Source organism: Spermophilus citellus, assembly GCF_964194105.1.
Source record: "Spermophilus citellus genome assembly, chromosome: 8".
Lineage (NCBI taxonomy): Eukaryota > Metazoa > Chordata > Mammalia > Rodentia > Sciuridae > Spermophilus > Spermophilus citellus.
The window spans coordinates 60,375,508-60,395,354 of record NC_138189.1 but is presented as its reverse complement, the minus strand read 5'-3'; the positions used below and the strand labels follow the sequence as shown (position 1 = coordinate 60,395,354).

Below are 19,847 nucleotides of genomic sequence, written 5' to 3'. Positions count from 1 at the left end.
CCTTAGATAGAATTCTTAAGTATAACCTCCTGCCCAAACTTTCAATGGGACTTTTTTTAGCTATGCGAAAATGCTTATGATAAAATGTTGAATGAAAAACAGGATGCAAAACTATAAATACTGTCTTATTCTATTTATCTATCATCTTGCTTTGTTTCCCCATTGAATTCACCAGATTTAATCTTAATGCCATGGTTCTTTATAAGAAGCAAATGGGGTTTGTAAGAATATGCTTTCTCAATCAAGTATGATGGAGTGTACCTTAGTCCCCAGTAGTTGGGAGGCTAAAGCAGGAAAAGTAAGAAGATTGCTTGAGCTCAAAAGTTCAAGACCAGTGTGAGCAACATAGTGAGACTTTGTCTCAAAAAACAAACCAACAAACAAAAAAAACCCTGCATATATGTATTAAAGAGGCAATATAATTTAGTAGCTAAAATCTGGAATACAATTCTGGCTCCACCACCTGCTCTTGGCAATTCTCAGCAAATTATCTTCTCTGAGCTGTAATTTTCTTAGCTGTAAATCTTTATTAATGCCTTCTGCATGTGACTGCCATCAAAAATTGAATCAAATAATGTTCTCAAAACACCCATCACAAAGCTGGCACATGAAAAACATTTAGTTGATTCTTGTTTCAAAGTTAGTACTTAAGTGGCCTAGTTACAAAACTTTCTGAGGAAAAGTGGCATTGTTCTATCTGGTATAGTCTTCTTGTGATGATTCTAGGAAGAACAGTGATCATTTTGATGAGTTTAATTTCAGTGATTTGTGTTTTGATAAAATGATGATGATAATATAATAATAACAAAATGATAATCTAAGTGCAACCCTTGGAGTTGCTAGACTGACACACTGAAATATAACTTATGATTGATATGTTTGCAAACATAACTAAGAAGTCTGCTGTAAATTCCAGTAATTTAATGAAAAACATGTACTGAAATTTTCATATAAACATGTTCTCCAGGTGAAGGTACTATGGTGATGAGGAAAACTATTAAATAATGTCATCATTTGTCTTTGTAGTGAAACAGGAGACATTAGAACCATGGTTTTCCCAGTGATGTATCTCAATGAGGTAAGTTTTGAGAGGGAGGGAGCCACAGGTATGTTTTAACTGTCTAATCTTGGAAAACTTCCATTATATTGTAGCTCTGAATAATTTAAGATATGAAAAAGTGGGGAAAGATACTTGTAGAGGAGCGGGTTCTGGGAATAGCACATGCTAGGCAAGTGCTTTATCACTGAGCTATACCCCCAGCCCTTTTTTTTTGTATTTTGAGAGAGAGGCTTATTAAATTCTCCAGACTGGCATTGAACTTGTGATCCTCCTTCCTCTGGAGTGGGTAGGATTACAGACACGTGCCACCATGCTGGAGGAAAGATGATTTTAAAACTGTTTGTCCTCGGAAAATTTCTCTTAAAAATGTTTACATGGCAATGCCTGTGTCTGGGAGTTTCGGAGAAATGACAGAATTTTTCCTTCTCAGGAACATTAGTTGGGTAAAACTCCCTTCTGGAACTGGTTATGTGAGAAACAAAATGCAGAAGTGAAATGAGGCATTGTTCAGCTCTGCTGAAGCAAAATAGCCAGAGCTCATGTATATGTCTTAAGTCTCTGCCTCCTTCTTTGAAACCCTGTCAGTTTAAGATCCCTGTGATAACTCTCTTTAAAATCACGTATCTGATTTACTGTGATTATATGTCTTCATTTCCCCTCTTTCATCTAGTTTTGAAGGGGAAAACATGTAAGTTTTTCTCCTTAAATAAATTATTGAGCATGGATGGTGGAAGGAGACGCTCATCATTATACAAAATACATGTATGAAGATGTGAATTTGGTATCAACATACCTTATATACAATCAGAGATATGATAAATTGTGGTATAAAGGTGTATTAAGAATTGTAGTGCAAAAAATAATAATAAAAAAGAAAATAATAATAAATTATTGATTGGTAAACTTCTATTATTAACAGTTGCATTTTAAAGTTTTTATTATTTCTCTCCATTTCCTTAAAATACTTGTTATTCATAGAAAATTTAATGAAATTAGTAAGGAAAAGAATTTTTTAAATCACTATTCACAAAATCTAATGCCCATTTAAGGTATCGTTTTTATTTCTCAGTGTTTTCTAAAAATTTTTTCCAGAGACAACTAAACAAAGATTAATGTTTTCTATTTAGTAAAACCTGTGCCCTTTGTAGAACTGTTGGGAAATGACCAAAAAAAAAAAAGTGTATAAAGTTAAGCACTGATAAGCCTTTCAGTCCTTGAGGAGGACAGTTGACATCTTCAGATGTTTGTTGCCTCCAAGTATTTTTCTAGTTTTGATATTATGAGTTATTGAAATAATACCATAGATGCAGGTTTGCATCTTTTATTTCTTCATTTAGCATTATGTTGGTGGTCATGTTTATAAATTATGATTACAGTTCTAAGACAAGCCTTATTGTCTTAGAACAATAAAAATAGGAAAAATTCAGGCAGTATTTGCCAGTTTAGAGGACCTGGTTGAGATTGCTCCAGGAATTGTCATTGTCATTGTTTGTGGGGAAGGACACAAACATAGAACTTTTTGACAGTACAGACAGATGATTTCCTGCCAGTTTGAGTTCAGAAGAGTGGCATTTTTGAAGTGCTCTCCCCCTAGCTTTTGCTTTGCTTTTTTGTTAAATACCTGATTTAATCCCAAAACATTGAGTAAAAGCTTTTGCTTTTGCTGTCTCCTAGAAGTTCCGTTTTTCTCTTCTCTAGAAAAATGAAATATTAGACCTGGAAATGACCTTGGATATTCCTGCCCCAACATCTTTTTACCAATAAGGAAATTCTGACCCTTAGGGGTATTGGCCAGTTTTTGAAAGAATCGCCATTCCATCTTGTGACTCACTCCAATGCAAATTAAATCAGAATTGTTGCCTTTAGTTTTTATGGGATTATGGTCTTTAGATACCTCATCCATGACACTAGATGAGAATTCCTCTGCACTGCATGCTGAAAACACTCTGGAATTCTGGTTAGCCCTACAACTTACCTGAACACTTTCTGTTAAGACATCTGGTCCTGATTACTATAGATGAATCAAGAGAGAAATGACACTTTCCATGCACCATTTTTGGAGTGTTTCATTCATCCATGGAGTCAACCAGGATTAACTGGTCACTTTCTTTGTGCTGGGTGCTATATCCAATGCAGAGGTGACTGAGATGTCTTACATTCACTGACCCTACAGTCACTGGGAGATAAACAGGTAAACCACAGTTATGATGGGGAATGCAGAAACAACAAATGGAGGTTCCATAGGGTGAGGAGGAAGTCTAGAGAACAGGCCTTTTGTCAGGTCTGAGGTGGCCAGAGGTAACTTCTGGAAGGAAGCAATGCTGAGCTAGATTTTGAAGAAATTATCTGATACAAAATACATTATCTCAGCATTTCTGAATTCTTTTTCACTCTTTTATAATTTATGTTAAGAGTAACATATGTTTTCAGGAGAAAAGATATTCATGAATAAATTCCCCCTTTGGTTACTCTAATATATAAATCAATTTTCAGTATATGTGGCTTGCTAACAAAAGGACAAAACCAAATTGTGTTCTGTGACTTGAAAGAAAACCATTACTCCTGATAGTCATCAAGGGAATATTATGTTCTTGCTTCGCAGAGTGTTCTCGTTGATAAAGAGACTGCTAGTCGACTAAAGTCTGTGATTAACACTACTTTGATTATCACCAACATACCCTACATCATCATGGCACTGGGTGTATTCTTTGGTTTGGTCTTCACCTGGCTGGCTTGCCGAGGACAGGGATCCATGGAGGAGGTGAGTACTGATTAAATGAATTTCTTTCTCCCTTACTTGGTTAACTTTCCAGAGGATTCCTCAACTGTGCTTCATTGAAGGGCCATTAGCTGGCTCAGTAGGATGGATTCTGGGGGCTTTCTATGTGGGAACACAATGATTTCCTGGTTACATTACTGTTGGACCAAATGGTAAGCAAGGCATGTGTGTCAAAGAAGAGTGTGTCGAGTAAGGCAGGGGGATAGAATGCGGCTTTCTTGGTGGGATTGGAATCCCTGTATGTATCCCACTCACATTTCTTCTCTTGGCCTGCTTCTTCAAGGGCCCCTTAAGCTTCAGATGTAACCTTCTCCAGTAGGCCTTTTCTGACCACTTTCACGCCTATACCAGAGAAGCACCCTTCTCTATGTTAGCCCAGGCCACACTTACTGATCACACTATTAGGCTGTCTTCCTCCATCTTCCTCCACCTACCACCCCAACCCCAATTCTTCACATATGGGGCAGTTTCTGACATGAACACCTGACTTCCCTTCTGTCTCTCTTCTGTATCTCAGGGAACAGCAGATGAAAGAGCACCACTCATACGAACCTAACTGAATTTAACCGTCACCTGAGCTTGGTGAAGGAACATGTGAACTGTCCTGAAACAGATGAGGGGACACTCCACATCCTTGTAGACTCCTCGCCTGTTAGGAGAGAGAAGACAGTGCTGGCAAGTGATGACAGCATGTTGGCGAGAGGTGAAGAGCAGACTGACATGGCTGACCATTATGCTTCATGAAAATCACATGGTTTCTGAAACTGTTTTTTCATGTGTCTAGCAAGTATTTAATAAACTCTTGTCATTTTTTGTTGTTGGGTAGCTACAGAATTTTGTGACCAGTTGTAGATATAATGTCTCTGCATCTCTTGTTAATACTACCTGTCAATATGTTTCATTCACCAAATTTTGTGCTCAAAATACGTATATACTGCTTTATGTTGTATTCCTCCACTTCACTCCCCAAACAAAAGTAAATAAGAGTTTCGAATACAGGGTAAAATGATAACCTTTTCCAGTACATTATTCAAATGCATTTGATTTCCTCTTAAAAACATTACATATTGCATTTCATGTTAGTCTTCAGTTCAAATTCCTCCAGGAAAATAACATGGTCTTCTGGTTACATTCATACTGTGTGGGAATCAAGCAGGAAAGGGATCAGGTGAGGTGGTACCCATGAGTGGATAGTGATATGCTCCTAAGGATTTTTAAGTTGTACTTTTTTTAACAAAGAGAATGCATAAGTAAGCTTGGTGAGGATAGCTCCAGATATTTCATGTAGAGTAGAACTAAATGCTAGTTATGATATTTGTAGATAGTTAACTTTACTTTTAGTCAAAATTATCTTGATGTGGAAAGATGCTTCTGGGAGGATGTAATCAGTGATCCCCCACTCAATACTACTGAGTGATTTTTTTGGGTAAAATTATGAATATAAAAAATCTACCCATCCATAGCCTAAGTTACACATAAATTTCAGGGAGTCTGTCTAGATCAGAAAGACATTTCTTCTTCAGCAGTCTTCTTGGTAACTTGAAACTTTTTATAAATTCTTTCCTCAGATTCAGTTTCTTCCAGTGTTTTGTGGCTCACTGTCATTCACTGAGTAGAGAAAATGCCCTACATTTCCTGCGACAATCATTTTGCTGACAGAATGACGAGTAAAGTACTACACCTAATGTGCTTTAAAGAAAGGTCCCCTTGGGGTGAGAAGCAGAGACAAGTCTCTTCAAAATACTTCTTGGTTTTCAGTGTAACCAAAGGCAGAAGATTGGGAATCATCATTAGTCGCAGTGTTCAGGATTCAAGGGTATTTTCTTTGATTCTCAAAGTTCACCATGCATTTTTAATTGAGAAGCCTATACAGTTATCTGGCAAAGTGCCTATAGAACTTCCTAACAACTGAATCATTTGAAGGGATTTTTTGATATTTGTTTAAAACTGAATTTCACTGTAAGCAAATGAAGAAAAAAAATCATGGATTTCACTTACATAGTTTCTTAGCCCTACAGGGAAGTAATAAATCACGTTAATTTACATGCCCAAATTTTTCTTCTCTATAGACTAAAGCAATATGTAATGTGTTTCTCTTCTTGAAGGGGCAATTCATTATACACTCAAACGTTTCTATAAATCAACATAAAAACCTTAGATACCCCAAATCATCAAAACATGAAAATTTATATCAAATATATTTGGTCTTCAATAATGTCAAATACCTACATTAAATATTTATCAATATTTAATTATATAATTGGCATATTTTGTTCATCATGTATCTACTTATCCATACTAATGAAACGGATAGGCCAGTATATACTCATTGGTTCTATTCTCAGGATATGAACATCTGTGAGAAGACTTTTAAATACTATAAATGATGTACACATTTAGACTAAATCTCATATAGGCAAGGAGACCAAATATGCATTGATTATATTTTTGTGCCATGATTCTTAACAGTGACAACTTAAAACTACATTTGATATTTTCCTTCTGAAAAGTCTGTGGCAAATCCATAAACTATAGTCAAAATTATAGGTTGGTTAAGAAGAATGATTATACCTATTTGATTTTAGGTTGAAAATAGCAAACTATTCCTCTTGCTTATTCCCTTGCAGCCATCATCCTGGAAAGACCCCAAAGGCTTTATGATTGTCAACATTGCCATAATCACAGCATGGCAGGCAGGGAAAACTGGGAGTTGAGCACAGGGCAGGAAATGGCCGTTGCCACTTTTAGCTCCCGGCTTTTCCCATTAGACTTTATTTCATCATGTTCTAGAAAGATCACCAATGGTCAAGTGGAATAAGCACTACACAACTAACCCCTATTGGGGTTTTTACTTAAGGGAGACTAATTTTTAATTTAAATTGTTTGAGACATGAATTCTGCCAAAAATGATTCTCATAGTTGGCCCTCTGGACATTATTACTGGAGTAAACTGCTTGTGTCAGAATGTTCTTCATGTATCTTATACAGTTGGTTTATTTCATGCGATTCTTGGCCTGATTTATTTCTACCCTTAATGCAATGAAATATTTCACTAATAAAAAACTTTATATAAAAGTTCACTGAGAATCATATGTCATCTGATGTCCAGTTGTCTATGGAGTTTCTCTTAAAAAATACAACTTAACAGATGCAGCCCTGAGGCACACCCCTTCAGGCTACCCTCAATTGGTCCCATACTCTGCTTTTCTGCCTCAGGGGTTTCTCCAGAGCCCTTGGAAGCCCCAAAGGAGTGTGGGGAGAGCTAATAATACAAGAGCCACCCTAAATCAAAGAAGGCACAATGAGCTGATCAGTGTTCTAATCCACAGAGGGGCAGTGCCCATGCTTATTCAAGATGGCTCCTGAACCAGGACTGGGCACAGTGGGAGCTGCTTTCTATTAGCATTTCCTCATTCTGCCTCACTGGTCCTGTGCCTGAGCTGCTGCTTCCTCTCAAATCATCTATCTGCACTAATATCCTTATCTCAAATCTGCCTTTAGGAACACGCAAGTAAAATGCAGACAAATCCACCCAGAAGTGCTCAGGAGGATAAGAAAGCTACTGGAGAGGTTCTGAAGCTTCTGTTTCTAGGGACATCGGGACTTTTATTATTCCATAATTCCAATATTAGGAATTATTATTCCTATCATTAGTCCAAAAATTCAGATCATCTTCAAAATTTTTCCCTTCTCAATATTGCATCTTATTCCTCAAATCAGAGAAGATCCAGATCAGTCATACAGTTCCTTGCTCTGTGTTACAAATGTCCCTATACATCAAGACGTGGTCCCTAGCATATGCCTTTCCTAGGAATCCCAAATCCAATTTCAGTTGGTTTGTGTCACAAGGGGAATGCCTCGAACCTATATCATCATCTTTTTTTTTTTTGAGCATCGCACCATTTATTTGTTCTTTCAGTAATTGTTAAGCACCTACTGTGTACCAGATAGTAAGACTCTGTACAGTTTCTCCCCATTTTTCAAAGTAGCTAAATGCCACCAGAGGACAGAAGGGAGGTCCTCAGTAACCCAGGAGTCTTGGCTCCGCCTCTTCGGCTTTGGGCTTTTCCTGCTCCTTCCATCCCTACTTCACTTAGAGGTTGTTACAGGCCCATGAAGAACACAGAAACCAGTCTTCATCCACCACTTCTCCAGCCTAGGGCTTAATCCCTTTGGCTGAGAAGGCAAGGTCTAATGTTATACCTTTAGTCTTTTCTCCTTCAGTTTTGGGGTCCAACCGGAAGGCTTTCAGAAAGGATCCTCTAAATCTATATCTTCTTAACCAAAGGTATATAAAGACACATGGAACTTTGTAACATACCAAGCCTAATTATTTCAAATCAAGGAGTAGAAAAATCCAGAAAACATATTCAAAAGGCTAATAGGTATTAAAACATACCCAGGAACAATAATTAAGACAGTATGGTATAAGGTGAAAGGTGTAGAACACAAAAACCAGAAACATGTGTACGTGTATCACAAGATTAAAGTTCCACTTCCAGCAATTATATTCTTCCACTTGTTCAACTATTTTTAAACTTTTAAACACCTTGACATACAGTTTACACACCATAAAATTCGCCCTTTTTAAATATACAACTGAATGATCTTTAGTAAACTTACTGAGTTGTACAATTTTAGAAGATTTTCATCATCTCAATAAAATCTCTCATGCCAGTTTACAGTCATTCCCTTTACCCAGTCCCTGGTAACCACTAAGCTGCTTTCTGTCTCTATAGATTTGCCTTTTCCACACATTTAATGTAAACACAATCATACAGTATGTGGTACTAAGGCCTGACTTTTCTACATTATACCGAAAAATGTGCTCAACTAATTTTATTGGCCATCCACTATATGCCAGGTACTAAACCATAAACTAGGCTACTGATGACCAAAAAAGAGACATGAACCTTATAGTCTAGTGGGAAAAATAGTAACCAAACTATCATACAGGTAAATGTAATAATTCAACTAAGTTTCATGCGAAGCAAAGCATCTCAGACAGAAGGAATGAATGTGCCCAAGAGCAGGAAGAAGCATATTTACTCCAAGTGACTTGAGATGTTTGGCTGGAGTTCAGAATGGGAAGCTAAGGCTGTGGAGAAAGGAGGGGCCATGTCATGTTGGGTCACATTGAGCTATATAAAGATTTTGGTATTTTGGCTTATTTTATTTTAAGACCAATGGTAAGTTACTGAAGTATTTTAAACTGGATTGTGAGGAGAAGGTAAGTGAGATACCAGGTTTGTTTAGAAAGACCCATTGTAGCTTCAGGTGAAGAATGAATTAGAAAAGTGGACATGAATGCAGAGAAATGCTAGAAGGCTGTAGTGCCAAGTGGGTCCTTTTGATGTCCCCACTGATAGGGAAGATAGGTATTCTGTTTTCAGCTGTCATATGCCATCCTTCCTGGTGAATTCCACAAAGCCACATAGCATGGGCTAAGGAATGGATTTTATGGGGGAGAAGTTAAAATGTATAAGGTGAAGACTGTCAGAATAAAAGAAGGTACAGACTCTCCATCCTCCTGCTAGCCCATGGGGAAGTAAGTTGAGGGTCACAGTGGTCTCTGTAGGGAGAATGTGTCTCCCTGCTCATCCTCCTTCCAATAGGAGAAGCATGAAGAAGCAGTCATAGCAACAGGTGGTTTGGATTTGGACTGCCATTGGTTTACTGTTATTTGGGAATGCCAGTTGTCCCTAGAATGTTACAATCTTGCTGGGGAGATGGCATTGGTTCCATGGGAACCCGAGTTTGGGTGCTCCTTACTAGAAGGGGGTTACTCCAGCCACAGCTAATTCATATTCCAGGTGACCCAGAATGAACTGCCTGGGTCACACTCAGACAGTCCTGCTCACTGCTCTACAAGGGCCACTGCAGAAGTCTAGGTTGGGATTATTACTTTTTCTGCAAAGGACCAGATAGAAAATAGTTTTGGTTTTGCCAGCCACATGCTGGCATTAGTTATGCTCTGCCATAACTTATCAATTCTGCTGTTTGCAGCCTGAAAGCAGCTATAAACAATTGTGAAAGATGTGCCTGTGTTCCAATAAAGCTGTATTTTACAAAAATAGGCAATGTTCTGTGCCACAGTCCGGCTGCAGCAAAATAACTGGGGGGTGGGTGACGAACAACTTGTGTACATTGATACAACTTGTGTACATTGATACAGCAGGAGTAGGAGCCGTTTATTGTAGGACAACAGAGGTATTTATACATTCCACATAGCTTATCTTAATTAACATAAACTAGATACATCAGTCAACCAATAAGGAATCTCCACATTTAATGGCTCAATGGAGTTACTTCACAAACCACTCCCTCTGGCAAAATGCCAGGCGCCATCCTGACTTGTTTACAGACCTTAACAGTTCTGGACTTGGACACTCTATCTTAGGCTCCCCTGAGGGGTGTCCGCTCTCTTCTTAAAAATGGTGCACAGGGCTGGGGATGTAGATCAGTTGGTGGAGTGCTTGCCTTGCATGTGCATGTACAAAGCACTGGGTTCAATCCCAGCACCACAAAACAAAACAAAACAAAAGGTACACAATTGAAACCTCCCTCCCTTCATACTCTCTCCCTAATAATAGCATTTATTTCCCTGCTTTCAATTATAATGTACACATGAATCTCTATGCTCCATCTCAACCCCACAAATCCAAACACCTGTTGGATATCCCCAGTCACCTTGTCCTCAAGTCAGTAAGAAAACTCATTTTCCAAAATGTGAAATGGCATCACAATCTGTCTTATTGTTCAAGTCAGAAACCAGAGATTCCTGATAGACACTTTCCCTCCCCTTTACATTGCATCAACCAATCATTTTTCAGTCTTCATCCTCACCTGCATATCATGGCTTTCACTAGGAATCTGGCAATAATGACTGTTAGCATATTAATATTATTAATTTTAAAATAAGTAACCTTTTTACATTTTCAAAAAGTGAAAAGTCTTCCTTTACTACTATCTCCTAGCCACCCAATTCATTATCCCAGATACAACCAATATTGTTTTTTTGAAAAAGTATATCTTCCAGGAATATTTTGAATATGTGTGTTTATATTTTCTAGCTCTCTCTTTTTTAAACCCAAATTGTGGCATACTATAGTTGTTCTGAATTGTTTTGTACCTGTGTGTGTATGTGAGATTTATCTTTTGAGAGCTTTCTTGTTAATGCATAAAGAGCTTTTCTTTTTGTTCAAAGTCTATGGTTGAATTATACCCCTTTGTAAAAAATGTCAAAAATTGATTTAGCCAAATCCCTGTTTCCAACCATTTATCATTAAAGTAATACAATATTGAATAACCTTTTTGCCAAGTCATTTATAAGGTAAATTCCTAGCAGTAGCAATCGACATTTGTTAAGTTTTTGATAGATACATGGGCTTTTATGTTTTTATTTTTATTAAAATTATCCATACAAGCACATACAGAATTCTACAAAGTATGGTATTAAAAAAAAAAAAAACCCACACACAGTGGTACCTCTTTTAGTCTCTCTTTTTAAATTTAGCCCCTTGACTCTAGATAGCATCTGCTTTGTATATTTTCAGGTTTATTTATTTATTTTAAAATTGAAAATTTTAGTATTACCCAGACTCCTATCTATGAAGGATGAAGACCGGCTCTTTCCTACCATTTTCCCTATACCCCCATATTTTTTTTCTATTTCCCCCATCTTTCCAGTAGGGAGTTGTGTTATAATTTTGGCTAGATCATAATTACTGGGATTATGTGGGAACTCTCCACAAGTAAGCCATGTTATTACCTTTTATTATTTTTCCTTTCTGAGATATTGTCTCTTTTCTCTACTTTCAAATTTGTGCTGTCTAAATATCTTTATAATTTAAAAAAATTTGGGTTTTGGAGTCAAGAAACCTGAGTTCAAAATTAGGCTCCAAAACTTACCAGCAAGGTGATTTGGGGTAGCTTGGGTAATCTGCTTAGCAACTCAACCTCAATCCAAAAGGGCTTAACAACAGACTCTTCTGTAGGTTATTGCGAGGGCTAATAGGGGCACAGATGTCAGCCGTTACAAGGCTCACTGGCTTCAGCAGGGCCCATTCTATTCTTCTCAGTGCTCACCTTTCTGTTTATGGGTCAAGAGTACAACCTCCCCGGTACCTGTTACTTCCACCATAAAATAGGAATAATCGTCAACTGTCTCCTTAGACAGTTAAGGATTAAAATAGTGTAAAATGATAAGCAGACTGCCTGGCACATGGTACACACAACGTGTTGCCACTACACAATTATCTTTCAGTTCTTCCGACATGCCTCCTCTTTCTGCCTCTGCTTCTCCAACTCAGCTTTCAGGACTGGGTTCAAACATCACTTCCTCAGGGAGCCTTACCCAGATCCCAGGCCCTCTTTTTAGTGGGTCAGCATCATGTACTCTCCAGCACGTGTTCATCCCAAGCGGCCGACCGCCCATCTCCACAGTAACAACTTCGGCCCCTGCAGAACTTTTCCAAAGAACCCCGCTATGGCAATTTCTAAGGGCGCTCAGGCGGGCGGCACATCCTGGCGAGCTCTCCAGCATTTTCCTGAGTTGTGACGCTCCACGCCACGTGAAGCCACGAAACACCCCCCCCCCCCCCGGAAGCGAGCGGGTCCTGGGCGTTCCCTTTCGACTCTCCACCCACTACGCCCAGGGTCTGTTCCCGCCTCTTCGGCTAGGCCCGAAAGGGGCGGAACGCGGTAGTACGGCTGGTGGTTTCTCTTCCGGACGGAAAAGAGGAGCGTACTGAGCGTCGCGTCGCGGGAGCAGCTCTTTGCTCCGGTTTGGTTCCCCGCTCCCGCGACATGGCCTTCAATTTTGGGGCTCCCTCGGGCACCTCAGGCACCGCTGCAGCCACCGCGGCACCTGCGGGTAAGTTATCCCCCGGACCTTCTCGGAACTGGGGAAGCTTTTGGTCCATCCCCCGGGTCCGAGACGCGGGCTTGGAGATCCTGGGTCTCCCGACCGCGCAAAACACTTTAGGGGGGCAATGGAAGAGGGTGGGCGGCCGCAGGTCGGGTGGAGGCGGTTCCTGAGGAGGCCGCTTGGGTACGCGAGGCCCTATCTGGATCTCGCGCCCTGCGCTTGGGTCCCCGCGGGGCTCCATCCTCCCGCGGATTGCTTCCCGCCCATGAGGAGTCCTACTCGTAGAGGTTGGAGACCGCTCCGATCTCCTCGTACCCGACACCCCCAGCTCCTCTCCGCATCAGCCTCCCGGCCAGGCGGGAATACACACTGGTTCCGGCGAGTATAAGGTTGGGGAGCCCGGAGCTGCCCGGAGACTCCTTCGTCCTAGCCCTGGGGCGGAGTGGGGGGCGGTGCCTAAGCCCTTAGTGGTCTTCGCCGAGGGAATTCACGCTCCTGCTCCTTCCCTCTGTGTCCCCATCTCCTCTGCTTTCCAACCTATTTGAAGCGAAGTAGGTTTGTTCACTTCTGTGAAATCCCTTGCTGAATCTTGTAATCCTTATCTTACTTTCTTTTCTTTTTCTTCTTCTTCCCCTTCCCCCTTTTAAATTTTTGTTTCTTTGCCTGCACGCCTATCAGGATTTGGTGGGCTTGAGACTGCCAACTCCACCGCCAGTGGGTTTAATTTTGGGGGTTTCGGATTAACTGCTAATCCTGCAGTGAACTTTAATATTGGGAATTTCGGTGTTTCTACTACCTCGGCGACTCCGTTCAATTTTGGTAACAGTCTGGCAAGTGCAGGTAGATAACTGCGGGTCATAAACGAGTGTTGGGAGCTGGAGTCCAAGAATAATATTTCGTGGTTTCCAGAGTTTGGGAAAGAACAGTGACTTGTCTAATAAGGGAAGGAAATTTATTTCTTAATGAAAATCAAAAATAAAACATTTTTATCAAGTTGTGACTGTCTTAAATTATGTGGGTTTTGGAAGGCCTTGCAAGTTATAATGTTCCCTTGTTAAATCTGCATTTCATTGAACGAATAAAATAAGAATTTGGAATGAATTTTTATATCTTCCAAATTATTAGATATGTCTTTCAAATTGTAAGCTCACCAGACAGGCTGATTTTCCTGGAATTCTTGGACTCCTGCAGTCATTTTTCATTTTTTTTTTTTTGCATTTTTCATTGGGATATCATTTTATTGTTCTTGTGTTTCCAAGAGAAACAGTCTTATACGAACAGCAGTAAGTCTTGTTTTATAACCCTTTTAAAATAATGTACTTCTTTGGTCAACTCATCAGATTAGGATATATTTCTATAAGACATATAATTATAGGAAAAATTATCCACATCTTTACTGGATTTTTGAGAAATTTAACTTATTAGATAACATTTTGAGTTTTAAAAGGTGGACCAGGTGTGTTTGCATTCAAAAAGATAATTATGAAGATTGTTTATGGATTGTTTGAAGCTCATCAAAATTTTTTCAAGACACAAACAATAATAGATATATGTTTGAATTTAAAATAGATTTATGTATACTTTACATACAGTGATACCATAGAAAAATCTTGTTTTTCAGCTGCTCGTATATGAATTTTTCATCCATTATGCCTTTTATGCCCATGCCACTTATATGCATTTTGTAAACTTTCTTTACTTCTTAAAACATGCTTGGAACGTTATGTATTTTTGTTCATTCACTTGTTACTGAAATAAGACTATTACCTTAGCATCTGAAAACAGTTTGAGAAACAGTTTAAATTCCAAAGATAAAATAACCTGTTATCATTAAGATATATTTGAAGTGGACACTAATTACTGTCCTTTGGTATGTTTACTTTCCCGATTGCTTAAAATTGGCACTGGGTAAAACAAACCTTAATTTGAAGTTTGTGTTTCCAAGTAAAGCCACCCAGCTCATAATTCAACAACAATAAATAAACCTGTTGGTATTCGCTTGATTTAATGTTGATTTGGAGTTATCATGGTTAATTTTGAGTTTTGATAATAAAATGATGTCTCAGTGCCTTTCATATGTTGACTAATTTAGTTTTCAGCAAAGGACTGGTAGAAACTCTTTTTACTTTCTTATTTTGTGTCCATGCAGATCCACTAATTCAATAAAACATTTTTGGTATTGTGGAACATGATAAGTCACTAACTTGTGTTTTCAGTGTGTAGGCAATTCAGATTATATCATAAGTTATTCTGTGGAAGTGAGGAGTAATGAAAAGATTAAGAACAGTGTTTAATACTTTTAGGTTTTTTTTATCATTTAGTTTGCAGTATGGCAATAAACCTACAAGTTAATAGAATATTTAGTTGTGCCTATACATGCAAAACACAGTCTACTCTGAGTAACTTTCCAAGTCAGAATTAAATAGTGATATCAAATTGCTTTTTCTTCTTATATCTTTTATTTTGCAATACTGATGAATCAGTTTTATTACAAGAACATGGGATTAAAGTTAGCTCAGAAAACCTGTGTTATAACTCGGTATTAATATTTCAAATATATACTTTGAAAGTTTTTTTGCCATCACATTGATAATCAGCTAAAAACTGGCAATAAGTAAAAACGAAATTATTTTAGATTGGCTCCTATTCCATTCCATTCATATGTTGTTAGATATGGTTAAGGTTAATTTTGTTATTAAACTACCTAAAGTAGAAATTTGTTGGAGTTTCCACATTGTAGTTCAGAGACTGGTGCTAGCTCTGCTCATCTTCCCTGCCACTGCTTCCATTTGTGTTTTTTCCCCTTATTTCTTCCATTAAGAAACACATTCTTATATAGTAGTATGTTTCCTTTGAAAAGTTGCTTAGTCTTGACATGGACTTAAATAGAAATATAAGGTAATGTAGATATAAGTTAATTCGCCAATTTCAGTCTCTCTCTCTCTCTTTTTTTTTTTTTTTCTTGAGACTGGGTCTTGCTGTGTTATCCAAACTGGGCTCTAACTTGTAATCCTCCAGTCTCAGCCTCCCACAACACTATTTTTTAAAACGTTTGAAATTGAATTAAGATTTAGAAATCTATAAATGAGGGCAGGGGTAGTTGTCTAGCATGATTAAGGCCCTGTGTTTGAGCCCCAGCAACACACACATACACAAAACCAAAAACTGTAAATTCTGTGTAGAAAATTCAGATTTTCTGACTCTTGGGGGGAAATGGGAATAGTATTATGATCTACTAAACTACCATTCTTTTGCAACAATAATCTGCTAGAATTTAGGAACTGCTGTCATTTTTAAAAACTTCATTTTAAACAGTTCAGAAAACATCTGGTCTACTTTACTCATTAATTTTATTGGTCTAAATCTTACAGACATTTGAATTTGCAATCCTACTCTAAAAGTACATGTAAGAGCCCAGCGCGGTAGCATACACCTGTAATCTCAGCCGCTCAAGAGGCTGAGGCAGGAAGATCGTGAGTTCAAAGCCAGCCTCAGCAGCAGCAAGGTGCTGAGCAACTCAGTGAGATCCTGTCCCCAAATAAAATACAAAATAGGGCTGGGGATGTGGCTCAGTGGTGGAGTGACCCTGAGTTCAACTCCCGCTACCAAAAAACAAAAAAGGTACATGTAAGAGCCAGGCATGATGGCTCATAACTGTAATCTCAGCTACTCAGGAGGTTGAGGCAGGAGGATCTTGAGTTTGAGACTAGCCTGGTCAACATAGTGAGATCACATCTTAAAGTAATAATAACTATAATAATTAATAATGAAAATGTGTAATAATCATTTTAGAGTTATGGCAGTAGGCTTATATGTTTTCTCAGCTGTGAAAGAATCACCTCTTTAGGTGGAAGATATTATATGTGATATTTCTATTTCAAATATTTAGCTGCTATTTCTTGTTATATATTGACTTATTGATTAGTAGTATAGTTTTAAAAAATTAATGTTGAAAGTAGAGGAAGGAAAATTTAGATCAATATATTTTGACTTTATGTGTAGCAATTACTTATGATATAATTTGAAAAATTGCCTTTATATGTAGAAAAGAATCTTTCTATTTTTATCCTTTTTTAATTAGGTGGGTTTGGAGGATTTGGTACAACATCTACAACTGCAGGTTCTGCGTTCAGCTTTTCTGCCCCAACTAACACAGGCACTACTGGTAAGAAGCCATCGGAAGTCATTGTTAAAGTAAATGTGGTAGAGGACAACTTTTTTTTTTAACCTACGCAATTCCAATTTTTATTTCTTCATTCAAAGGACTCTTTGGTGGTACTCAGAACAAAGGTTTTGGATTTGGTACTGGTTTTGGCACAACAACAGGAACTAGTACTGGTTTAGGTACTGGTTTGGGAACTGGACTGGGATTTGGAGGATTTAACACACAGCAGCAGCAACAGCAGCAAAATAGTAAGTATAAGGTTTTCATCTTCAACTATAAAACCATAACAATAATAGCTAACATTATTGAATATATCATTTAAAATGCTTTAGTGAATTATCTTCTTTTTTTTTTCTTTTTTTTTTTTTTGAAGAATTATAAACATTCCAAGGAGACCAAAAGCTACTTTTTATGTTTGTGTATGATAGCAACTGTGGAGAAAACTGATGGACATGATTAGGATCATAAGGTTCCTTGTATAGGATCATTTCATTAAATTCTTTTTGTTAAAAATAATACAGAAAACTACTCAAGAGTTCAGCTTACTGAAGTGTGCATAAGATGAACGCTGGAGAGATGACCCTGGCTACCCACTTCAGAAGTCCACCACCTTTTTTGTTCATAGTCAGAGGAACTATAGTCCTCTTTTATTATCATTTTCTTTTCTCATGTGTGTAATAGTATTGATTGCCTGTGTTAAATCTCTGTACGTTCTCCTTTTATTGCTCTTTCTTATTTTTCAGTTTGTTGAAGACATCAGATTATTTGTCTCAGTTTTTTGTTTAGAAATTTATTCGTTGCATTTTTTTATTGGTGCATTATAATTGTACATAATAGTGGGATTCATTATGCCATATTCATACTTGTTTATAACATAATTTGATCAATCTCATTCCCCTGATTGCATTCTTGTAGTATGGTTTAACACATCCTCTATATTTCTTAGTGGTTGAGTTGGATCCAGGGGCTTTTTTATATTGATAGTTTAGATTTTTGTTTATAAGACTATTTCCTAGGTAGTGTATTCATCATCAGAAGGGCATATAATATCTGATTGTTTCTTTGTGTATGATGTTAGCAGCCATTGGTGATCATTACCTAGATCCATTAATTCAGTATGGGTAAGAAACAGTGCTATTTCACCTTGATTTCTCTTCCATTTGTTTGTTGGAGTTATCTATAAAGCAAAACTTTATCTCATCTGTTTGGTTGATTCTTTCCCTTTATTACTCTTTTCAGAATTGATTCCCTAACATTCTTCAAAGTTGACTATTTTCCGAGCATTTTTTAATCCAATGCAGTTATTCTTATTGATGTTTAAATATTTCCATCTTTGACCTTTGCGCACCTCTTAGGTTAGCTCCCAAGTCTGTCTGATATAATCTCTTTAACTGGCTTAGACTGCATGGTCTTACACATCAGTGACTCTTGTCAGTATGCTAAATTCCCTTAGCAATGTTTCCCATTTGCCTAGGGGGAGAAAAGTCCAAGCCTGTGTATTTCTCCAACCAAATAGTGCTTGAGAAAAAAAAATCACACAGAAGATTGTATAACCTCTGTAAATTCTGTATCACCAATCTCAGTTGGGACCTCAGCAATGCTTGGTAATCAGACAAATTTTCTGTTTTTAACTTATTCTCCCACTTTCTATGGTAGTTATTTTGGACCTTTATTTTCCTAAAAATCTCAAATTTCTCTGTTCTCAGTTTAGCAGATGGCCTTGACCCCCCCCCCCCAATTCAAAGAATAGATGGAATCTTTCATTGCAGTTCCTTCAACTTTCCCCACTTTTAAATCTCTTTCTCCATCTGTAAGCAGTTTTTCCTTCTTACACCTGTGCTGTGCATCTCTTAATGCCTATCTTTGAGAGGGGCCCTTGTGCTGTTGATTCTTCTAGCTACATTAGCTACGTTCCCCAACCCCTAAAAAGTCTTCAGTTTTTCTCTGTGTCCTTTTTATCGAAAACAACCTGAAGTTGTTTTTTTCCTCTTCAAAACAATAATAACAATTGTAAACCAACAAAAAAACACACTTTCACATTTCACTTCAACTATCACTCTTCTCCCTTTCACAAACTACTTGAAATGATTGTTAGAGTACACCCTCTAGTGCTCTTTCCTTTTAGCCCCACTAATCTGGTTTCTGTTTACTCTGTCAAATAGTTAAGGTCAGTTATTATCTCAGTGAATCCAGTGAACATTTACTGTTTTTTATATATCTGCAACCTGGAGTCATCAAGTCAGAATGTGCTACATTTGTTTTTATCTAGCTCCTTTCCCCCTTTTTTAAAAATTGGAATACTTTAAAGCAAATTCTAAGCACATCATTTCACCCTTTATTTAATGTTTCTCTCTTTAAAAACGTGGACATCCAGGGCGCAGTGGCACACACCTTTAATCCCAGCAGTTTGAGAGGCTGAGGCAGGAGGATCGTGAGTTTAAAGCTAGTTTCAGCCACATTAAGGTGCTAAGCAACTCAATGAGACCCTGTCCCTAAATAAAATATAAAATAGGGCTGGGGATGTGGCTCAATGGTCAAGTGCCCTGATGAGTTCAATCCCTGATACAAAAAAAATAAAAAACAACCATGAATATCATTCCAACCCACGGTAATTCCTTGTTATTATCTAATACCTGGTCCATAATCAAATTTCCTCATATGTCCCAAAATGTTTTATTCATTTGGTGTTTTTTGTAGTTATAGGTGGATTCAATACTTTTATTTTATTTTTATGTGCTGCTGAGGATCAAACCAAGTGCCTCACGTGTGCTAGGCGAGCACTCTACCATTGAGCCACAACCCTAGCCTCTCATTTGGTTTTTCTAATCCTGATAAGGTCCACACATTAATTTTCTTGTTATGTCTCTTTAAGGTTTTTAGTATACAGAATTTCCTACTTTCTTGTTCTCCTTCTCAGGAACTGTTGCAGAAATTGGGCCAGTTGTCCTGTGAAATGTCCCCCATTCTGGATTTT

The 19,847-nt window shown here is 37.9% G+C and overlaps 2 protein-coding genes across 2 annotated transcripts in view; both read left to right on the top strand.

The window, feature by feature from the left end:
- SCARB2 (scavenger receptor class B member 2) overlaps positions 1 to 6,917 on the top strand; it is a 61,667-nt gene extending 54,750 nt beyond the window's left edge. The window contains exons 10-12 of the mRNA XM_081303253.1: positions 1,027 to 1,078; positions 3,663 to 3,821; positions 4,357 to 6,917. Coding sequence (XP_081159379.1) covers positions 1,027 to 1,078; positions 3,663 to 3,821; positions 4,357 to 4,395 — 250 coding nt within the window. The 3' untranslated portion in view covers positions 4,396 to 6,917. The remainder of the gene's footprint in view (positions 1 to 1,026; positions 1,079 to 3,662; positions 3,822 to 4,356) is intronic.
- A 5,590-nt stretch (positions 6,918 to 12,507) lies between these two features.
- Positions 12,508 to 19,847, top strand: part of NUP54 (nucleoporin 54) — a 29,175-nt gene continuing 21,835 nt past the window's right edge. Inside the window, exons 1-3 of the mRNA XM_081304723.1 lie at positions 12,508 to 12,714; positions 16,790 to 16,873; positions 16,972 to 17,121. Of these exons, the coding sequence (XP_081160849.1) occupies positions 12,648 to 12,714; positions 16,790 to 16,873; positions 16,972 to 17,121 (301 nt within the window). The 5' untranslated portion in view covers positions 12,508 to 12,647. The remainder of the gene's footprint in view (positions 12,715 to 16,789; positions 16,874 to 16,971; positions 17,122 to 19,847) is intronic.